General features: G+C 36.6%; 1 protein-coding gene across 4 annotated transcripts in view; it reads right to left on the bottom strand.

Moving 5' to 3' along the window:
- LOC128017265 (protein AF-9) overlaps nucleotides 1–20,599 on the bottom strand; it is a 44,354-nt gene that overhangs the window by 10,818 nt on the left and 12,937 nt on the right. For all 4 annotated transcript variants that reach the window (XM_052602564.1, XM_052602566.1, XM_052602563.1 and 1 more), the window contains exons 3-7: nucleotides 6,444–6,526; nucleotides 6,165–6,308; nucleotides 5,391–5,429; nucleotides 4,587–4,715; nucleotides 2,335–2,913 (exon numbers count right to left, since the gene is read on the bottom strand). In XM_052602564.1, coding sequence (XP_052458524.1) covers nucleotides 2,335–2,913; nucleotides 4,587–4,715; nucleotides 5,391–5,429; nucleotides 6,165–6,308; nucleotides 6,444–6,526 — 974 coding nt within the window. The remainder of the gene's footprint in view (nucleotides 1–2,334; nucleotides 2,914–4,586; nucleotides 4,716–5,390; nucleotides 5,430–6,164; nucleotides 6,309–6,443; nucleotides 6,527–20,599) is intronic.

Here is a 20,599-nt window from a genome sequence, read left to right as displayed (position 1 = left end):
CTGGTCTGCGGCTTTATGACCATCGCCTCTGCAGTGGTGCCATAAATCTAGCAGTGGCTCTGAAACTGGCATTTGCTCTGCTTTAGGACTATTGTCTCATTCCAATCAAGCACATCAAGCTCTTCACTTACAGAGGTCGTCATATAAACAGATTTTAGGATTGGGTTACATCCTCCCCCCACTAGCCTTTATGTGAGATACATGGCAACATGCGTTTGGAATTTAACTCCCGTTACTTCAATTTATCTTGTTAAGTACAGTGTAACTTTAGCATTATTTACATACTAATCACAGTATTTATTCATTTTTTTTAATTAGCTTTAATTCATGTTTATGTTTTAAACTCAAACCAGAAAACTAACAGTAAAACATTAAGTATATTATTCATCCACCTGTGCATTTAATCAGTCTATCCACTTACGCTTGCTAGTTACGGTCTAAAAAGGCTAGAGAAGCCCTAAGCAAGACTAACTATTACAATGGCATAGTTATAAGGTGAGAAGAAATTCCCTCACTTCCTCGAACATTTATTAAAAACAACTTTATATTTACTACGGTTTACTGTTTTACCATAGTAAGACCGATGATAAATTCTGATAGAGAGAAATCAGTTATTTTTAGGATAAGATGCTCAACAGGACACTTACTAAGTTGCAGTTTATAGAATCAACAAGAGACACTGCTCACAGCAACAAGGTTAATTATCCATCAAACTGTCCATTTAGCATTTATTCTGTTCATCTGTTTCTTAAAATAAAACTTGATTATTATTTACTAATGCGTGTTACAGTTCTGACTTAGAAAAGTGTCTAGAAAAGAGCAAAGGCTTTCCTTTGATAAAATCTCCCTCTTTACTGTCCATCTTAAGATAGAAATAGACTGTGTGTGAATGTTAGTGGTAATGTCGATCAGATCAGGGCCTTACAGATATGGTGACCCAAAGAAAGTAGCACCTGGAATTCATCAGCTGTCATAAACACTGGAGTTTCATTTCTTTCCCTTTTTTTTTTTTAAAGAAGTAAGTTTAAAGCAAATCTCTTAGCTATTCATGGTGTCCTTTCCCATTCTCCTCGGGTGTCATAAAACCATAAATTTCATCTCAGCACTTGCCTTCGAGCCAATAAAGCAGCCCCCGCTTTATGAGCTGCTCTCTTGCTGAAGGTAAGTGAACCTTGCCACTGGTGACGCTGCTGAAGCTAAAAACATTCTACATAGATCTATACGAACTATTATTACTAGTACTATTACTATCTTCAAAATGCCTGACTAGGCAAATTGGCAGGTGAGCAGCACAATTTTGCCCGCTGCCTTGTGATTGGCCCTCCTCATGTCTGGCAGCAATTCAATCCCAAACACACAATCCACAATTCGATGAAATGAAACTGGAACAACATCAGTCCTTTTGTTTTGAACAAAACCATAACAACCTAAATAAGGAGCCTTTGGCCAGCTACCAGACTTCCTGTCCTGAAGAGCCGAGAGGTCTAGCAATGGGCGGCACTGATTTCCTGGACCCAACGCAGACAAATGGCCCTCAGCTTCTGGACACCCACCAAGTTTATTAGATCCCCTCACGCACCAGACTGCCATTCATACGGCCTTCTCAGAGCCTGTCTAAAGCTCTCTGTTTGTTATTTACACATCCTGGAAAAGGTCTCCGCTAATCACATCATTCGAACACAAAAGCTCACACCAAAAAATACTGAAATTCATTCTATTTTCCCATAGGATAGGTTGCATGATAGATTTTTTCCAACTTGTACAAAGAAAATGGATTGAACTAGAGATGCCTACAGTTTGGCTGACAATTATTTTCATAAATATTCCATATTAAAATTACAAAAAAAATCTAAATAAATTATAAAATAAAACATTAAAAACTAAATGCAGTCTTTTAAATGCTACACGTTATCACAATACCCTAATATGTGAATGATTATACAATAATATTAAATACATGTTATATATGTATTTCTAATTTATATCAATGTGCATAAAAAATTTATTTCAAATATTGAAAATATTAATTCATTCACAAAATATTTTTTTAATTCACATCCAAACGAGATCAAGCGGTATGGACTGAAATCATTAAATCAAATTATAACCAATATGGTACCAATACATTGTGGATTTCTACAGTACCTTAAACAATCATTACAAAGACTTTAATGTGGTTATTTTGCTATTAGCAAACTGTATTTCCATTAAGGTAATTATAAAGCTCACCAAATTCTAACAGATGTTAAATTTGAGGGACAACTACCCACTTATGAAAAATAAGGGACTAAATCTCATGTTATGTTCTAGCATAACGATTCGAAATTCACTTACATCTGATCTTGTGAATGTGTTATCATCCATGTCAGAGTCATTCGGGTCCAACACATCCTGTAAGGGCGGTAATGCTGATGGTTTTCTCTTCTCTGAAAGTTGACTGTTTTGTAACCTACAATGCCGGACTTGCGGCTTGTCTTTCAAAATCTTTTTATCTGAATGGAGATGCTGTAGCAAGTTAGGACTCGCTTGCTGCTTTTGCGAGCTCTCTGAAAAACTGCTTTTCTGTTTTTTGGTAACATGGCCTTCACTGTCCAACACAGGGCGCCGTTTACTCTGTCCGAAGCTTGAGAAGCTACCCTCCGATGAACGTTGCTCCTTCGATGTGGTCTTGGGCTCCTTGAATCCCATTTGGGGAATGGGGCGGTCTTCCTGAATTGGTTGATTCTCTTTGGGTTTTTTAGAATCTTTACAGAGTTTTCCAGAGTCCTTGCTGAAATCTCTGAAGGCACTTTTGGACTCTTTTGAGTCTTTGGGAGGCTTGTCCTTATGGTCCTTAGATGGTTTGTGGGGTTTGAGGGAGCTGCTGCTGATATTGTTTGTGGTTGTAAGAGCACTGCTGCTTTTCGACCCGTCCTATAATGAAAATATGACAATATTAGGAAAGATATAGCCACTTACTATGAAATTTATGATGATGCATTAAAAGACTTTAAAAGAACATTAAAAAGTCTTGAAGAGCCCAAACCTTTGAATGTTAGTGTACACCACATCATTAATGCCATATTTATATACCATAATATTTACATGGTCAAAACCTAATTGCTATACATTTTGTTAATATAATGAAGAACAATACATAAAATGCTATAAATATTCAAATATTCAACTTTCCTTCCATTATAATTGACAAATGATGTGTGTGCTCAGGCAAATAACCAAACCCAGATGCGAAACATTTCCATAAACAATTGTTCAAAATGATCCTGAAAACAATTCCACTGGGGGAAGGGAAACCTCAGAGCCATCTAGGAGGCAAGCTGGGGATGAAGCAACAAGCCTTTGGTTGACTTTAACGACAGGTTTATCCTATCTTCAGGTTAAGCTAACCAGCCCGTCAATAAGTCATTGAAGCAGTTAAATCGTTAAGCCGTCTAGACAGTTACAACCTGCCCAGTCTACCTTTAAACCCATCTTTTATTGTTATATGTGATACAGAAATGGACAAAACCTTTTTTGCCTGTTTGCAACCGTTTAAACACAGTGAGAGAAAAGGTTGAAATTGCATTTAATGGCTTTAAAATGATGTTAAAGTCAAATGAATTTAGACTTCATTAAGTTTATGGATAGTTTTGTTACAATCAACATGGTACAATACATTTTGGAAGCACACAAAGAATATTTAGTGCTATGAGAGCTTATTGCAACTAGTGCATTTTGTTAATACAAAAACGCATTGAATATTTCTCTAAGAAAACTTCAGTTTTGCATTTTTCAATCTCACAACAGACTTTTCCAGGAACCATTATGGTTGGAAATCAATCAACCATAACATTAAATTAAGTAGAGGAAGGGGAGAAGGACAACAGAGAGCAGATTGTCGTTTTTGTTTTTGCTAAAGGGACCGGTGTAGTAGATCAAGGGAGGCTGGCTACGAACGACCCTTGATCTGTCAGTAATCCATCACACGCAAGCGCCTGTTTGGATTGAGAACAGTTTCCATGTGCACCAGGGACTCTCCTAACTTCACTGTAAGAGCTAGCATACAAAACAAACTGCTTAGGAGCTAAGTAATACTGCACAGGAGCTTTAAAATAAACTTAAATCAAAGAAACGTGGCATTGTGTGGTCAAGCAAGATTTACTAGCATTACAGCTAACATGATTTAATAGATGCACAAATAAAAAGCTGCAGTGTCTGAGGTTTCCCCAACACAAAACCAATAGAAATGTATGTGTTTCTTTTAAAAATGATTGTTTTCTTTAATTAAAATGCCATTACAAGGTGATTAACAAGAGTGCATTAGAAACATGGCATTGTATGGCTAGATATGAATCTTTTCACACATGCAGTGTGTCGTTGAAACACCTGGCGAGTGCGTTTACGTCATCGGAATGCTAGGATGTGTTTTCTCAGCAGCCAAGAAATTCCAAGAAAGCCAAGTTTCGCATCTTCACATTCACATCTAAAATCCTTGAAGTTAAATAGCCCCTAAAGTCTTTCAGCTTGCCAAATATGCAGGATTAAGCAGGACTGGGAATTTTTTAAATGCCAAACAAAGACTCTCAGAAATGGAGATCCACACTCACCTTTGATCCTGGGAAAGACTTGCTCTTTTTCACATCAGAGAAGGTCAATGTTAATGAGCTGCTGGGTAATGTGGGCAGCTTTAGATGCTGCCCGAACAGAGAAGTAGAGCCCTCCTGCATTACCATTACCTAAGAAATGAAAGACAAAGAAATCCTGGATGACCAATGAACTGCATTCCAACATATTATTTACAGCAAATCTTCATCTCTGTTGAATTCATAACTTTCAAATGTCTTAATCCAACGTAGTATATACTACCGCCCAAAACTTTGGGCTCAGAGTAAGATTTTTATTTATTTAATGAAAGAAATTAATTTTATTAGGACACATGGAACTGATAAAAAAATGACAGTAAAGTAATTTCAAATAAAGGCTGTTCTTGTAAACCTTGAAAATTGAGCTGTCATTACAAGAATAAATTACATTTTAAAATATATTAAAAAGAAAGAGTTATTTTATATTGTAAAAATATTCCACATTATTAAACTTTTTGCTGCATTTTCATTAAATAAATGCAGCATTGGTAGGGATAAGAGACTTATTAAAAAAAATAAATCTGCATAAACCCCAAGCTTTAAAATTTTATCGTATGCTTGAATCTTTCTCACACAAAGCAAGGAAAAGTAAAGTTGTTTCAGACGCAAAGCAAGTTATTGTATTTTGAAGATGACCACAAAAGCATATTTGGTTATTTAAAGTAAAGTGCAAGTGAATCGTTCACAATATCACAATCAGTGAAAAAAAAACTGTTGTTGATGTTCTGTTAAATGCACTGAAACATTGAAAATAGCGTTTGTCCTTACTTTAGAGTCCTCTGAAGATCTTTTGTGAGGATCCCGTTGCTGTAAATGACAAAGTACAGATACGTGAGTGTAAAATATAGACTAGGAATCAACACAAACCACCACAGACACACAGTCTCACTCTTTCATGCACACACACACACACACACACACACACACACACACACACACACACACATTCTGGCCTGATGTAATGACAAAATGCCTTTCAAAAGCCAAAACAATCAGGTAAATTGGAAAGGACCTTCCTCAGTCACCACCTTTCTAAATTGATATTGCTCTAGCGAACGGTTCTCTCTTCATTAAAACAACTTCCCGTGCAACTGCCCTTCTGCCAATAAACGGTTTCGATTCCTGCCATGCCTCATCTATAAGTCAGACAAGCACCAAAGGAGAGAGTGTCATAGCCCCAGCCGTAAAACATTCAAATGAATAGAATGAGGCAAGAGAGGGCGAGCCAAAACTGTGGGACCTCACAAGAATAACAACTTCTTTAAATATGTCTTACGGGTAAAAGCATCCCAGTTCAGGACTGCTGTTGGAACTTCAAAATGCATCCAAGGTCAACGAAACAAACAAACCAGTTGATTCATAACAATCACGTGGATCTCTTTGGCACGGGCCCAAAGTTGAAGACAATTAAGGCTTCCTCTAGTGATAGATGGTCGAGTTAATACTAGCCCAATCAAATCCTGTAAAGTTACTTATTGTCTTGGTTGATGGGAACAGTAATTCCATTAGGGGAAGCCACGCCCATCCCCAGTCCGTTCGTACCCCTCCAGCCTTGAGCAGCTTCCTGCGAAACTCTTCAGTAGGGTTGTTGAACGTGAGCTTTTCACAGCGGAGATGATTGACAGGTGGGTGACCCTCCAAGTGCAGGAACAAATCGTAGTCAAAGCGCACTTTTTTTGGTTCCTCCTGGTGAAAAGTGACAAGAACGTTACATTTACCCAGTGTACACAGATGTTTGGATTGGTTTAATCTTAGGCAGCAGATCAAATAAACTTGTTTATAGAGATCATAATTCACAATTAACAGGAAAAACCAAAGTACCTTATTTTTAAAGTAAACTTCAATAGGCAAGATAAATCCAGCGTATCCAGACTCTTCAACTTTATATGGTGGATCCTTGCACACTGCAAGATAGAGAAAGTGAGACTGTTGGTTTCATTTTAGCAGGAAAATCAATACGTAAAGTAATAAGGCACAAATAGGTGAGCTATATTGTGAATATAATCATAGCTATGAGGTGCTGTTAGGTACAACATGCAGTAATGTGTTAGCAACACCTTTAGCCATAAGATTCCCAATATAGCACAGCCTTGACTGTCTTTTTAAAAGTGGGTTTTACATAAAAATATAAGATTGTAAGAGGTAAATATATAAACAGTATGCAATATAATGCAATATAATAATAATGAGGATTTACTTCATCATTATTTTTCATTCACAATTTTTTTATTAGATGAGCAGTAGTTATGAGGCAAGAAGCTGACATTGTATCATATTGCTATAAAAAAATCAGTGGGAGGTTACTTATTCAAATTAAGCACCATTATAATTCAAGCAACATTATATGAGTCATCTTGTCCTGTAGAATGAGCATCACTGGAGTCCCGGGCAGGTTTAAAGCATATGTAATAATATTTCATGTGAAAGACATCTCACATGCTTACAACACAAATGCTGCATTTATTGGATCAAAAATACAGTAAAATAGTAATATTATTACAGTTTAAATTAACAGTTTTCGGTAATGCATCCTTGCTAAATAAAAGTAGCAATTCCTTTAAAAAAATAAATAAATAAAAATGATATATATACACACACACACATATACACACATCTATACTGTATATATATATCTATATACACACATATACATACATATATATATATATATATATATATATATATATATATGTGTGTATATGTGTATATATAGATATATCTATATCTATATATCTATATATCTATATAAGCAGGTTTAAAACAATTGTCTGTATACAAATGAAACCTTTATGAACAATAACCTTCATTGCAAGTAAAAATGCATGTTGAAACATTGCAGTAAACTCCTCATCTCTAACATCTCAGGGAGGCCTTCTAAAAAGGTCCATAGCCTCTCCTGGGAACTTATTAGTGTTTAGACTTGCTGTTTAAATGACCTGGAACGTGTGATACATCTTCCCTGATTAACTGCATTATTTATATGTCTTTATGGCCAAATCCTTTCTGCAACATAAAAGCAACGGGCTTTCATCTTGTTATTTTAATTTATAGCCTTCATCAAGAGACATTACTTATAAAGAAATAAACTGCTCTAATGAACATTTGGTTAAGCTTACACAAATCATTTATCGTCATCTTTCAAAGCACTAAACCTCCTCAGTGAATAAATTATCCGCACCAACACTTGTTTTACAGCGATGCCTCGCTATTCATCAGACACATCTCAGCCTATTTATCTCCCTCTTCTAAACACACACACACACACACACACACACACACAGTAAGTTACAAAAGACAAAACATCAGCCTTGGTCCCAATTAGACATTTCTGGATAAACCCCCAGTAGTTTAGGTCAGGTGACGCCACATGGGAACACTTGTTTATCTCGCTCTCCAAATCCCAAAAGAGCTTCTTAACAGCATCACCAATTAGTCAACATGCACTGTTGAGTGTGAATGGATACAAGGACACCTGCAGACAATGTCAGATAAAAAGAGGAACTTGTTCTTTCCTTACCTTTAATGAAATGCACTCAATGTCAAATTAAGCTATAAACCTCCTAACTACTCAGTTTTTCCTTTGACGATTAACCCCAATCTAAGATCAAAAGTGTTGCACGCAGATACGGACTTAAAATGTAGCCTTGAAAAGTTTTTTTTTCTATGAATCTGTAGACACACGACTCATTTAAACTGGAAAACTCAAGTCGCTCTTGTAACACGCTCCTACTGACAAAGCGCAGTAACATTCAGCATGCTAAGGTTTCGTAGCAACATGCTGTGTGAACGCTTGCTTAATGGCTAGACGGTGACTGACCTCGATCATAAGGTCGCCGGAACCCAAAACAACATCCACTATTCAAATGATTGATTGCCGTGTCAGGTCACGTTTAGTTATCGTCCCTTGCAAGGGTCTGTTTAGTATAGTGTCTTCATTCGCTCTAACTGGCAGTGAGAAGCAGGAAAAAAACATTATGGGATGTTCGGCTTGAAAGATATTCTCTGCATACGATTTCACAGCCATTCAAAACACTTTAACAAGCATAACTGTAAAACACAATTGGCACATGCTCTTGCTGGATGGAGGTTTCCGTTTTTTGCACAGACAGTCACACTTATTTTGGAGATTTAGCAAGTACAAGTGGACGAGTTAATGTGACTTTTAGAGGTGATTTTGAGACTAAAGGCCTGTTCACACCAAGGAAATAACTATAAAGAACGATAAAGATATACTTCTAAAAAGTTTCTCATATTAAAGATTAGCAGAGTCCACACCACAGCTATAACGATAAAGGCAGGGGGAAACAGTATGTTTGTAATCACTTTCAGAATGATTTGTTCATTGCTAATAAAAATGTGACATTCTTAGACTAGCACTCTCTATTCAGAAATTAGAATAATACATGCTTTACCATATATTTCAGTATCTTTAATGCATAATGCATTAAATATAAAACTGATCAAATTAAGCTTATTGTAAAGTGTTACCTGTTCATTCAGTGTGGCATCACACTGGATAGTGAAAAACATCTAAAATCATGACCAGTTCCACAGTGTCAGGACCAGATAAACATATTCATAGAAATGGTTGGTGGGGGTTTGCAGACAGACTATATGAGTGAAGGGCACAATACCCTCATTGACCTCCAACAGGAACTCAGCCAAAAACTACAACACAACCAGAACAGAGAATCAACTGCACACTTTTATTGGAAAGTGTTTTTTTTCCCCTCCTCCTTTGTGCGCACACACACGCACACACACACACACACACACACACAGCATGCCAATTACAAAACAATCCCATTCAGAATGCATTTGGCCCTTCCCTGAGACGGAGTCATAACGAGGGTCGCCTGGAAGACACCGAGCCAAATAAGAAAACAAAAAAAGAGAACATTGCAAAAAAAAAAACTCCAATCACAGCACAGCTACACTAATACTTTTAATCTGTTTGACCTCACTTGAAGAACCCCTAATGTTTAAATGAAATGCTATTGATTCATATTGCATTTCCAAGCATATCCAAGGCATGGTAGCACTGAGGGTTTGTGGGAAGAAAATTCCACTTCGTCTCAGATTACAATCATATATCTGGTCCAATGATTGCACAGTACAATATACGTCAGTAGTACCTGCAGCATAAACAATCCCCCTTTAGAGCAGACCACCTGCACATGGGTTCAGCTAAGGCCAAAAGCACAATACTCAAACCATAAATCCCCCCTTGCTGATAAAATATATATGTAACCTAGAAATTATTAACAGGGATTTACTGTTGAAAATGAAATCACTGCAGCGAGACACAAGTTGTTTCTAAGAAACGTATGCATAAACCAGAACACAACTGAGTAACTAACTGAGCCATAGCACAAATAATATTTAATATTTTAGGAAAATAAATAAATAATTAAGTAATGCTTCTATGAAGGCAAAACCATTACATTTATGTGTAAGCATTAATAATATTTATATTTCAGAGACTATTACTATTGATTAAAATATTAGACACAGCAGACTATATAAGCTTGATTCCTCCATGCAATAAATAAAATATTTTAATCTCACAATTCTTCAGGTTACATTGCAGTTCTGACAGTTTTTCCTCTGAGTTTACATCTCACAATACCACTTTTTTGTTTCCACCACAAATATAATTTTGAGTTTCTCACAACCTTTCTTCTTTTAGAATTGTGGGCTATGAAGAAAATAGCAGTTTATATCTCACAATTCTTAGAATTCTAAGGAAAGAAGACACGATTAGCTTTTAACAAACAAACATACCCAACAGACTTCTATTCTTTGCATTATTGTTTTCATTCCAATTAAATTAAATAAGGTGCTTACTGCTTACCATGTCTAAAACAGACCAAAAAAAAAAAAAAGTGGATATTTTCCAGGTCCTCATTAAGCTTGCGGTCTAATTTAAGATAATCACATGTCACTGGGTCACCATGCTTGAGAGATCGCTGGACTATTGAGGAAGCTCTCATAGCATTCAGAGCTAATCAAGTCAGTAGCTTAAGTATAACTGATGTGGCATTACCTTGTCAAAACTGCTAACTGTTATAGGTGATTTTTCCTGAATCGTTCAAGATTGGCCAACAAGTAGAAGCAGAACCATTGAGGTGGCTACAGCCTCATAAAAGAGGAGATGTTAGCTTGCAATTGCACTGCTCTTGCTGTGTCTCAAGACTCATAGAATCCTCCCATTCATTTTCATTGGCGTGCTGGCTGACCTGGAATAACAAATCATTTGTAATGTGAAATAGGTCGGTCCATAATTGGTCCCAGACTCAAGCACCAAATCGACAGCAACCAAACTCTTTGTAAGACCCTAATGCTACTCTTAAAGTAATGGTGACCCGCACTGACTGCCAGTGCTTGAATGGAAAGCCTTGGCTCTTTATATTAAAGATGCACCCATTGATTTTTCACATGATCGTCCAGTCAAGCCGCCTTTCCACTATCTCCGACAAACGACAAGCGATAGACCAGAAGTCCTTTATTTTCTAATGGGGATCAGTGAGGGAAATGTGTGAGGATCCAATGATATTCGTATGCAGGAAATTTCAGATCTGATTTGAGCTTCGGATGCATTCAAATACTTGAGATCGCCAAGCCGGATATGATGTATTTATTAAAAACTGAGCGCAAGGATAGAATTACCAAATGTTGGAGACAGTGGAAAGGAAGTTAAACTCACAGAAAGTTATAGATACACTGTAAAAATCTAATGAGCTATTTACTTAAAAAAAAATATGGTAACCATATTACACATAATATTTTTGAGTAGTTTTTCAGGCTTGATTTTTTTAATGGAATCCACCTGAATAAATCATGTGAAATCTCCTAAATTAATTAATCTATGACACAATAAATGTAATATAATTAGGGAAATGTGCTCATTTATTTTAAGTTTATTCTCAAAAGTCTGTGATTTTAAATGGGGTCTGTTTGTATTTTGTTATTTTATACATTTACAAGACTGTATACAGCCAATCAGCTCAAGTAAGAAATTACTTGAGAAAAACTGGAAAGTCCTGCACTAGCAAAGCTACTGCTCATTAAACAAGGTTTAATGCCTTAGAAGAGTAGTATCCATAACCACCAGCTCTACTATTCTGTACAGTGGTAACGACTGCACTGTGCAACGGAAACTTCAATGTAAGAGAAACTCTTACAAATCTCAAACGTAACTGAACATTAAACATTAATAGATGCTTCCCTTCACTCAAAAACAAAGTAGCATTTAATTTCAAAATTTACTCTGCATATCCAGCCATATGCAAAGCATGCTGGGAACTAACAATCACCTCTAAAATAAATTAGCAAAATTGAGCTAATTCACTTAAAATAAATAGGCAGCCTTCTTTCCTTAATTATTTTAGTTTAATCAGTTCCCCAATTCAAGCACCAAAACTGCTTAAGTGTCCTTAAAATTTTTTTTAAGAAAAACGCATCTCTTGGTTTTCTTAGTAAAAAGTCCTCATTATTTTCTATACAACACTGAATCACAATTTCTTTAATGAAATCTACACATCATTTTTAATTATCACCTTAATTTTTTTAATGAAAATTACAAGACCCATGATTCATTTTTTACAGTGTACACATGGCTTTCAGCTTTACACCAAATTAAAACATAAACAGGGTGAGACATGCAAAAAGGTGATACCGTGACAGAGTATGGGAGCACTGTGTTCACAAAGGTGTAAACTGACACCTATTGCACGGGAACTGCTGAATGTCAAGGAGTCCACCAAGTTTTCAGGTTGTTTGGAAATGGCGATTCACTCTCATTCTTCATTTTCACAGCACATGCTAAAATACACAGTAGCCTGTTCTCCCAAGCATGGCAGATTTGCCATCCTGCAAAAATGAGAAATTCATCATCAAGAAAAGCTCTTTTCAGACAACCATCTTCCAAAACCACCACATTAACATCTGCCTCTCAAGTACCCTGCCCCCATGGAGCAACACTTCAGCCTGCCATTTCCCAGCTGTGCTTTCTCAAACTCACTATTCAAAACAGGGGGAAAAACTGACCCTGGATCTTTGCTCACTTCAAGGCATGTTTTTAAATGTATTTCAGCAGTGCCAAGGCACAATGGATCAGGGCAAATGTCCAGATCAGGGGCTTCTGTAAAAATTCCCCAGATGCCAACTTGAAACAACGAGCGATGACCCTCTCTCCAGTGCTTTTCAACAAACAGTCCACTCTGTTGAATTCCAACGAGCTGCGTCCCACTCTGTGAAAATCATTCTGGTATATAGTCAAGAGCGGCTCTGCTTGCAATTACAGCTGCTTGAGGCCCTCACTCCAGCCCTGAGCCTTGACACTAGTGTCACTTGTACTTAGTTCTGTGTGCTGTTCTGTTCAGCATTCAAACTAGTCAACAGCCAACAGAAATAACTTATAAAAATTCAGTGTTAATGTCTTTGAATGGCTGCGAATCTCTTTACCTAAACAGAAGGACACTTCCTTTTATACATGTGTAGACACAGAAATTGGGTTTTATACGGTTCAAATCATTTAAATTAATGGATTGGGTATCAAACTACTAAAACATTTTCATTATTTAATAATCCAAGTTAATTATAATTTCTACATACAATAATTAATTTTTAATCATAACACCAATGCACTGTTTGTTAAAAAAATTACAAACTGGTCACAATAAGGCCACAAACAAACTCTATCCAAATACACAAACACACACATGAAAAAAAAGTGAACAAATAAAACAAACCGGCATGCAGCAATTAGGCTATTGTAGAACGTAGCCTACACTTAACTTTGAAACTTTTAAACTGTCAGCAAATCTTTTTTGCTTTTTTACTATTGTTTATGTTCTTGTTAAGAAATACGGGCATGTAAACATGATCGGGGGAAAGTCGGCTCCTTAGTCTGTTAACAATAAGTCTGGCCGCGGAGAAAACGCGCTCTGACGGCACAGACGTTGGCGGGACTCACAAATAACGGTGTGCTAAGAGACTAAGTTTTGTGAAGCGCTTCGTGTTTTCGTTTCACCCCTGAATGGGATCTTCATCTGGTGGAATACATGGCTCCAGCAAGAACTGTTCCCACTCGTCTCGGCTGGACTCTGTAATCATCGCTGGAGAACTGGCTCAGCCTTTTCCAATGAGTGGGCATTGCATCCTCTTCATTGTTGGTGACGCACCACTCGCATCAAGGAAAATGTTCTGATAATGTTCAAAAAAGTTTTTTTTTTTCTTCTCTCATGTTTTCATCGAGAAACCTGAGATGTTTGGGCCGAGGGTCTAGGGCAGACGCGAGAAGAGGAGTTTTCCCTGCATTCTCCAAGTGAGCGGTGTTTATTCGCTGCTTGAGAGATGCCACAAAATGTTCTTGAATTCGGTCACTTTCTGTGATTCTCCACAGCATATTTGAAGTACTGTAGAAGAACGCAGTTCTTAGGGGAAGTACACATATCGCGTATTTTGCGGGCTCAAGTTCATTATTTCCAATGTAGGCACGCGGTATGCGCGCTCATAATGGAAGCGACATGGTCGCGATGGGCACGAGGTCCGCATCACATCAAGTTAAAAACATCTCAACTTTTCAGAATGCGCAAGCGCACCACAGGTCATGTGACAAGAACTAAACATTCAGCTTCATCCTTTCCCTTAACAATGTTGAAAGCTCAGCTAAGATGAAGGAACAGCTGATCATAGCTATATATGGATTGCCATTTTTAAATTAATTTAGTAGCAGAGCTACTGAAGCGATTTATTTTTGCTGCAGATACATTTATCCTTTGCTGAAATTTCCGCATCTTCATGGAGAGAGCGCGTCATTGTTGCTTGGCAACGACAGACGCCTCAGGAGCGCTTCTGCCCAAGCGCTTTGGAGAAGGAGAAAGGGGCGCGCCTAGCGTTTTCCATGCGAACGGCGCCTTATTCATTCATTCATTATCTTTTGCTTGCATACATCTTCAAATATGCCGTGGAGAATCACAGAAAGTGACCGAATTAGGTTTTATTGTGAACTTTTTTTTTTTTTTTTGCGAAATTCGAATATCATTTTTATTTATCGAATAACTAGAGCAGAGCGAATATTCGAATGTTCGACTATCCGTGCACACCCCTAATTGAAAAACAAACGTATTTTCTTTGAGTTAGTAAACAAGTTAAAAGCTAAAACCACGTGTTAGCAATGTTTGTGAAGCAGGTACATTTTTAAAGTCTTCAAGTTGACTCTAGGAGCATCTAAATTCACTGCAAGTCTCTGAATAGCATTGCACTGATTGCCGTTATCAGCTTCACAGAATGACAAAAACAAGCTAGTCATCCAAGAGAATGAAAAATGCAGTGACACCTGTGGAAAACCTGTGCATGCTGAAATCAACCAACATTGTAAGAATTAAGTCACTCTCCAAAGAGAGCTGTATAAAAGGTTTACTGAGCAAGCACCTTTCCAAGGGCATCCTTCCAAACTAGTGGCAACATAATAATAGTCCTTGAATCTAAAGAAATGGAAAGACTCTGAGGCCCCCAAACTCTCTAATGCAAAATGTGAATGCATCTTGAAACTAGCCATCACAGAAATTCACAAACCTTTAACAAATGCAATTTCCTGCTCTATCCGTAATGTGTGTTCAGGGTATAATTTTACTTACAGACATAACGAGTCAATAAAATGCATTGTGGTACAGTAATATTCCACCATGACAATAAAAATGTACCGGTACCAGCTAGACATAATAAATAACAATAAAACATTTCTACCCTTGACTAAAGGACAAGGTATTCCAGTATGACTTTTACTGATCAACAACAGCCAAACCTTGGAATCAAGGTCTAAATCCCAGTAATTGATCATCAGGAGTAGCGAAATAGCAACAACTACTCCCTTTAGTAGCCCTGAAGGCATTAGCTAAAAAGCATTAACAAGAACCAAATCAGCTGATCAGGTGCAGGGTAAAATTTTACTACGTTTTCTATTAAAAAGGCTCTGACTTGACTAATTTAAACAATTTTATTTCCTGTATGGTGCTTTTTCACCTCACTGCAGAAAGCTCTTCAGCTTGTTGAGGCTTTTTCCCAAAAGGTAGACTTACTATATTTAGCCCGCGAGCTGAGCTGTCATCAACCCGTCATCAGCAAGAATGGGCTGTTATGCTCATACTCTTATAATGTGTTTTTTAAGTAACCTGAACAAATGCATTTATGAGGCCTGTTTGAATTCAGGATAAAAGATCCCTAATGGATAGACAAGTTTGTATGAGTATAGAGTTTCTTACAAGCAAAACTATTTCATAGAAACTGAACAGAAGGAAGTCTTATTCAGTGGTGTGTTTTAAATCTGTGGGAGACCCCTGCAAATAATGAGTCCAGGCTGCCCACAAACAGAGAGGTCATATGTGAAAATTGCACCCCTTTCTATGTTTTTCTCATTATTTTGAATTTAAACTGCTCCACTGAATAGTATTTTTTTAACATGTTATTTAATCTAATTGGTTTTCTGTCATTTAAAAAGTTTAATTCTGGCAATCTACAAACTTCGCCATTGTCTGTCCGTCTACAATTTTCTGAGAATTAATGCTCAAGCCAGTGACCTTGCCTATAAATTAACATTCATTGTGAGAGATGTAGCTATAGTTTAATTTCATGAATAATAATACAAGAGTGAATCATCTTCATCCTACGGTGTTTATTCAGTGTGGGAAATTATGACGTTCTAAAGGCCTACACATTTTGCATTGCTAATACAGACAAGCATTTTTAACTTCATTTAGTTTGCAATATATATGTCACCCCACATTAACATCCATTGTCAGCTGATGAAAGGCAGGGATTTCTACAGACATTTAAAAGAGTTCATATGACGTTGTCAAAAAGAACATTATTTTGTGTATTTGGTGTAATAAAATGCATTTATAAAAACACATTTTCCACATAATGTAATACTGTACATTATAGTTTCTCCATATATATATATATATATATATATATATATATATATATATATATATATATATATATATATATATATATATATATATATATATATATATATATATATATATATATATATATACAGGATCAGGAAACAGTCCTCCATAAAATGCGCTGCACACAAATACAACTTAAAGCCCCGATATGCTTCAAACGATATCGAATAACGAACTTATATGACGTCATTTCCAACAAAATCAGGCCGAAACAAAGTTAGTTTTGAGTTTGTTTTTCGGCAGGGTGTGTTCTGAAACCCCACCTTCTTTGATCGTTTCTCATTCAACAGAGGTCAGGCAAGAGAGAACAATATCTCATATAGTCCCTAGCAACATGAATACACTGGAGTGTCGAATAGCTGAGCTGGCACAAATATATCCACACCTGTATGATCACTCGCGGAGAGACTTTAAAGATTCAGAGAAAGCATTGATTCCTAGAAATAAATTGCAACGAAGCTTGGTGTCGACGACCCGGAGTTATCCAAAAAGCGATGCAGAGAAACATCTGAGACAAGTTTTCCATGAAAGCCATGAAAAGAATGAAAGGAAAGAGTAAAAATATAAGGTAGCAAGTTCCAAATACATGGGTTTCAAATAAATGTTACGCCATACTTCTGCTGCTGTTGTTCTTTCAATAAGCAAATTTAAAGGGTATATAATAAATGAAATGCCAAATGAACATAAAATAATAAACCTTTGTTTTTATCAAAAGTAAATCATGAAACCAAATAAAATATAAAAAGGTGTAACAATTTATCCAGTTTAATATAATAAATTAACACTAATAAAATAAATGAAAATAAAATAATTTTCACATCATGCAAAAATTTTAAAGACTATGAGACTTCCCATAAAGGATTAATTATGGTTCTTTTGTATTGCAAACATTATACTTGACTCTGAACTGGTGCTAAAGATTATTCTTTTCTCTATGATATTCTGGCCATTGGTGCCCATCCCACACCTAGATTGCCTACTCTTGATCTACACCCCGGCTCCAGCAGCGCAGGGGTGTCGGAGTGTTCGGAAAGAAAGAGAGATGTGGAAACATTAGTAGAGCTGGTAAAAGCAAATGTAAGATTTCACAGAACCTTAACTTTTTTTTTAAATATACCTAAACTCACTGGTTAAATCTTATGTGCCCTCCAGAAGTTTGCGCTCTGCAAGTGAACGACGCCTTGTGTCCCATCCCAAAGAAGTTCAAAATCACTCTCACAGATCTTTTCCTGAACTGCGCCCAGCTGGTGGAATCACCTCCCAATCTCAATTCGTACAGCTGAGAGTATGAGGCCTCGTCCACACGGAGACGGAGCTTACCCCAATCAGATCTTTTTTTTCCTCGTCTCAAGAAATATCCGCGTCCACATGAAACCGCATAATGATGTAGTATACATGCCAAACCAGTATGTGGCACTGTAATTCTGCCACAGAGAAAAAACAGAGAAGAAGACTTGGACTATGCTCATAAACCTTGCGCGTGGTACACAAACGAACATGGAACAATACATTTATTAATCAGTGTTAATGTTAGTTAATAAAAAGAAAATCGTTCAGTGTTTGTTCATGTTTTTGTTGCGGTTACGTGACGTAGAGGTGTCTGACTAGGGGGGAGACGTGGGCTGATGACGTCATCGTTTCAGAAAATATACGGATTAGCCGTCCAGACGAAAACGCAAAGACGGCATTTTCAAATTTATCCACTCTGGGATCCGGTTTCAAAAAATCGCGTTTTCACCTTGCGAAAACGCCGGATCCATGTGGACGAAACGCCCATCCGATAAAAAATTGTGTGTGTATTCACAGAAACGTGTCTCCGTGTGGACGGGGCCTGAGAGTCTTTACTCATTTTCAAGAAACATCTAAAGGCTCATCTTTTTCGCCATCACTTAACCAACTAATACTAGCACTTTTCATTCTTTTCTTGTCTTTTCATTTATATATAAATAAAAAAATTAATAAAAAAAACCTGGCTACATGTTCTGTTCTAGACTAACTGAGATTTGTCATGGCACTTGTATACTGTTGTTGTTCTCTTGTTGGTATGATTGCTTCTATTGTTCTCATTTGTAAGTCGCTTTGGATAAAAGCATCTGCTAATGATTACATGTAAATGTAACAAACAAACAAAAATATTTACTTTAGCTGATTTGTTATACAAATCAAAATCAGAAAATAAAAACAAAACAAACAACCCCCCTCCAAAAAAAACTAAAGTAAAACAAAAGCCAAATACCCCACAAAACAAAATCCCAACAACCTCAATAAAGCCAACCCCCAAATAAAAACTAAACAAAAACCTAAAATAAAAATCCCCCAACCAAAAAATAAATAAAATAAAACAAAACCCCAAATAAAAGCAAAAAAACCCTCAAAACAAAATTGCCTCTATTCCTTGTCATCTTACTCCAAACATTATTTATTTATTTCTTTAATTTTTTTCGCTCTGTCTTGTCTTACTAATCGGGTTCTATCCTGTCCAGTGTTTTACATGATTTGGTAAAATTCAAATCTGTTCTAGTCATGCCAGTAAAGCTTTTCCATCGTTTGTTCTGACTTCGAGGCAGACAGATGGAATGGAATGGACACCATTCAGATTGTTCAGGGCTTTGTCTAAATGAAAGATCAATTCCCATCAGCAGTTCAAGTCTTTTCAGGTGAAAGAATGAATTACACTTCACTGTGATAAATGGGGATATTGTGATTTTGTACCTCAGTAGACTCTTGGCAGCAAACGCAAGATCCACTTTTGTGCTGCAGATCCTTTGAGACAGAGCATGTTTGATACTCTTTTAGATTGTCTTAAGAAGCTCCATTTTCTTGTGGATCAAAGGTTCTCCCCTAAGGCATGACAGCAAAGGATGGTGGGCACGGAGAGATGATGAAATCATTCAGTCCACTAACCCTGCATTGATTTTACTGTACATGCAACATTCCATGTTAAAAATAACACTGGTGATCATTAGACTGGAGGTTTAATACCGTGGTTCTCATCTGGTTTTGTTTTCTGAAATGAACAAAGAATGGTGAAATAGTGCCAAAACAGTATCACAGTTGCATAGCCTTCAAGGTAAAAATTAATAAATAAATAAAATGTATAACTTTGTTACTATTGATTCTAAAGAAAAAAAATGTTTTATTGGGGGGAAACAAAAAGTATATGAATTAAAAAAAAAAAAAAAAAATCTTAATAGTTAGATATCTGGCTCACATAATTATATTTATTACACATCACCAGTGCCATGTGTGCTTGTTTATTAAATATTTTGGATACGTTTATTATGCTTTAAGCCATAAGTGTGTAACAATCGCTGCTCCATTTATAACATTTTATTGAGTCCCAAGATTTATTTTTATATTGTTGATAACTGAGCTTTTACAAAGTGGAAAAACTTATCTTACAGAGTCTTTGGATATACAGACATTTTTCTTTATGCCAAACTGTGGAATTTATGACAATTCAGGCAGTGTAGTGTACAGTTTTCCCAGCCATGTTTTTGGGTCAGCTTACACTTTTTGCTTTCTGCCAAGTGGACAATGACCACAGCAGGACTCCCCCCTCAAGTGAGAGCACAGAATTGTGGGTCAGATTTCAGCCTCACATCTCTGCCAGCAACACGGTTACAAATTAAAGTCTCCTTGTGCTAGAACAACCAACAAAAATGGTTTTGTGCTTCCTAATCGTGACAAAAATTCTGCACAACAATTAATTTTGAAGACATACAAGACTTTGCATAAAACTTTGTGACACCAAAGAGAGGCGGAATGGAAAGGGAAAATCAATCTCTTTATTTAACCATGTTCGAATGTGAATTGGCCACAGTGAATAAATCAAAACACGCCTCCCGAAAAGTTCACTGACTGAGCCGATTTGAATAAATAAATCTTTAATATCAAAAAAAAAAAACAATTTATTCTGACATGGTTCGTTGTGATTTTACTCTTGCGTGTCATTTTAAACACTATTAGCACTATTTGCAATTGCATCAGCGTTCTTAC

Source organism: Carassius gibelio, chromosome A7 (assembly GCF_023724105.1).
Source record: "Carassius gibelio isolate Cgi1373 ecotype wild population from Czech Republic chromosome A7, carGib1.2-hapl.c, whole genome shotgun sequence".
Taxonomy (NCBI): Eukaryota; Metazoa; Chordata; class Actinopteri; order Cypriniformes; family Cyprinidae; genus Carassius; species Carassius gibelio.
Note: the sequence above shows the minus strand (reverse complement) of the source record. Positions and strands in the feature narration are given on the sequence as shown.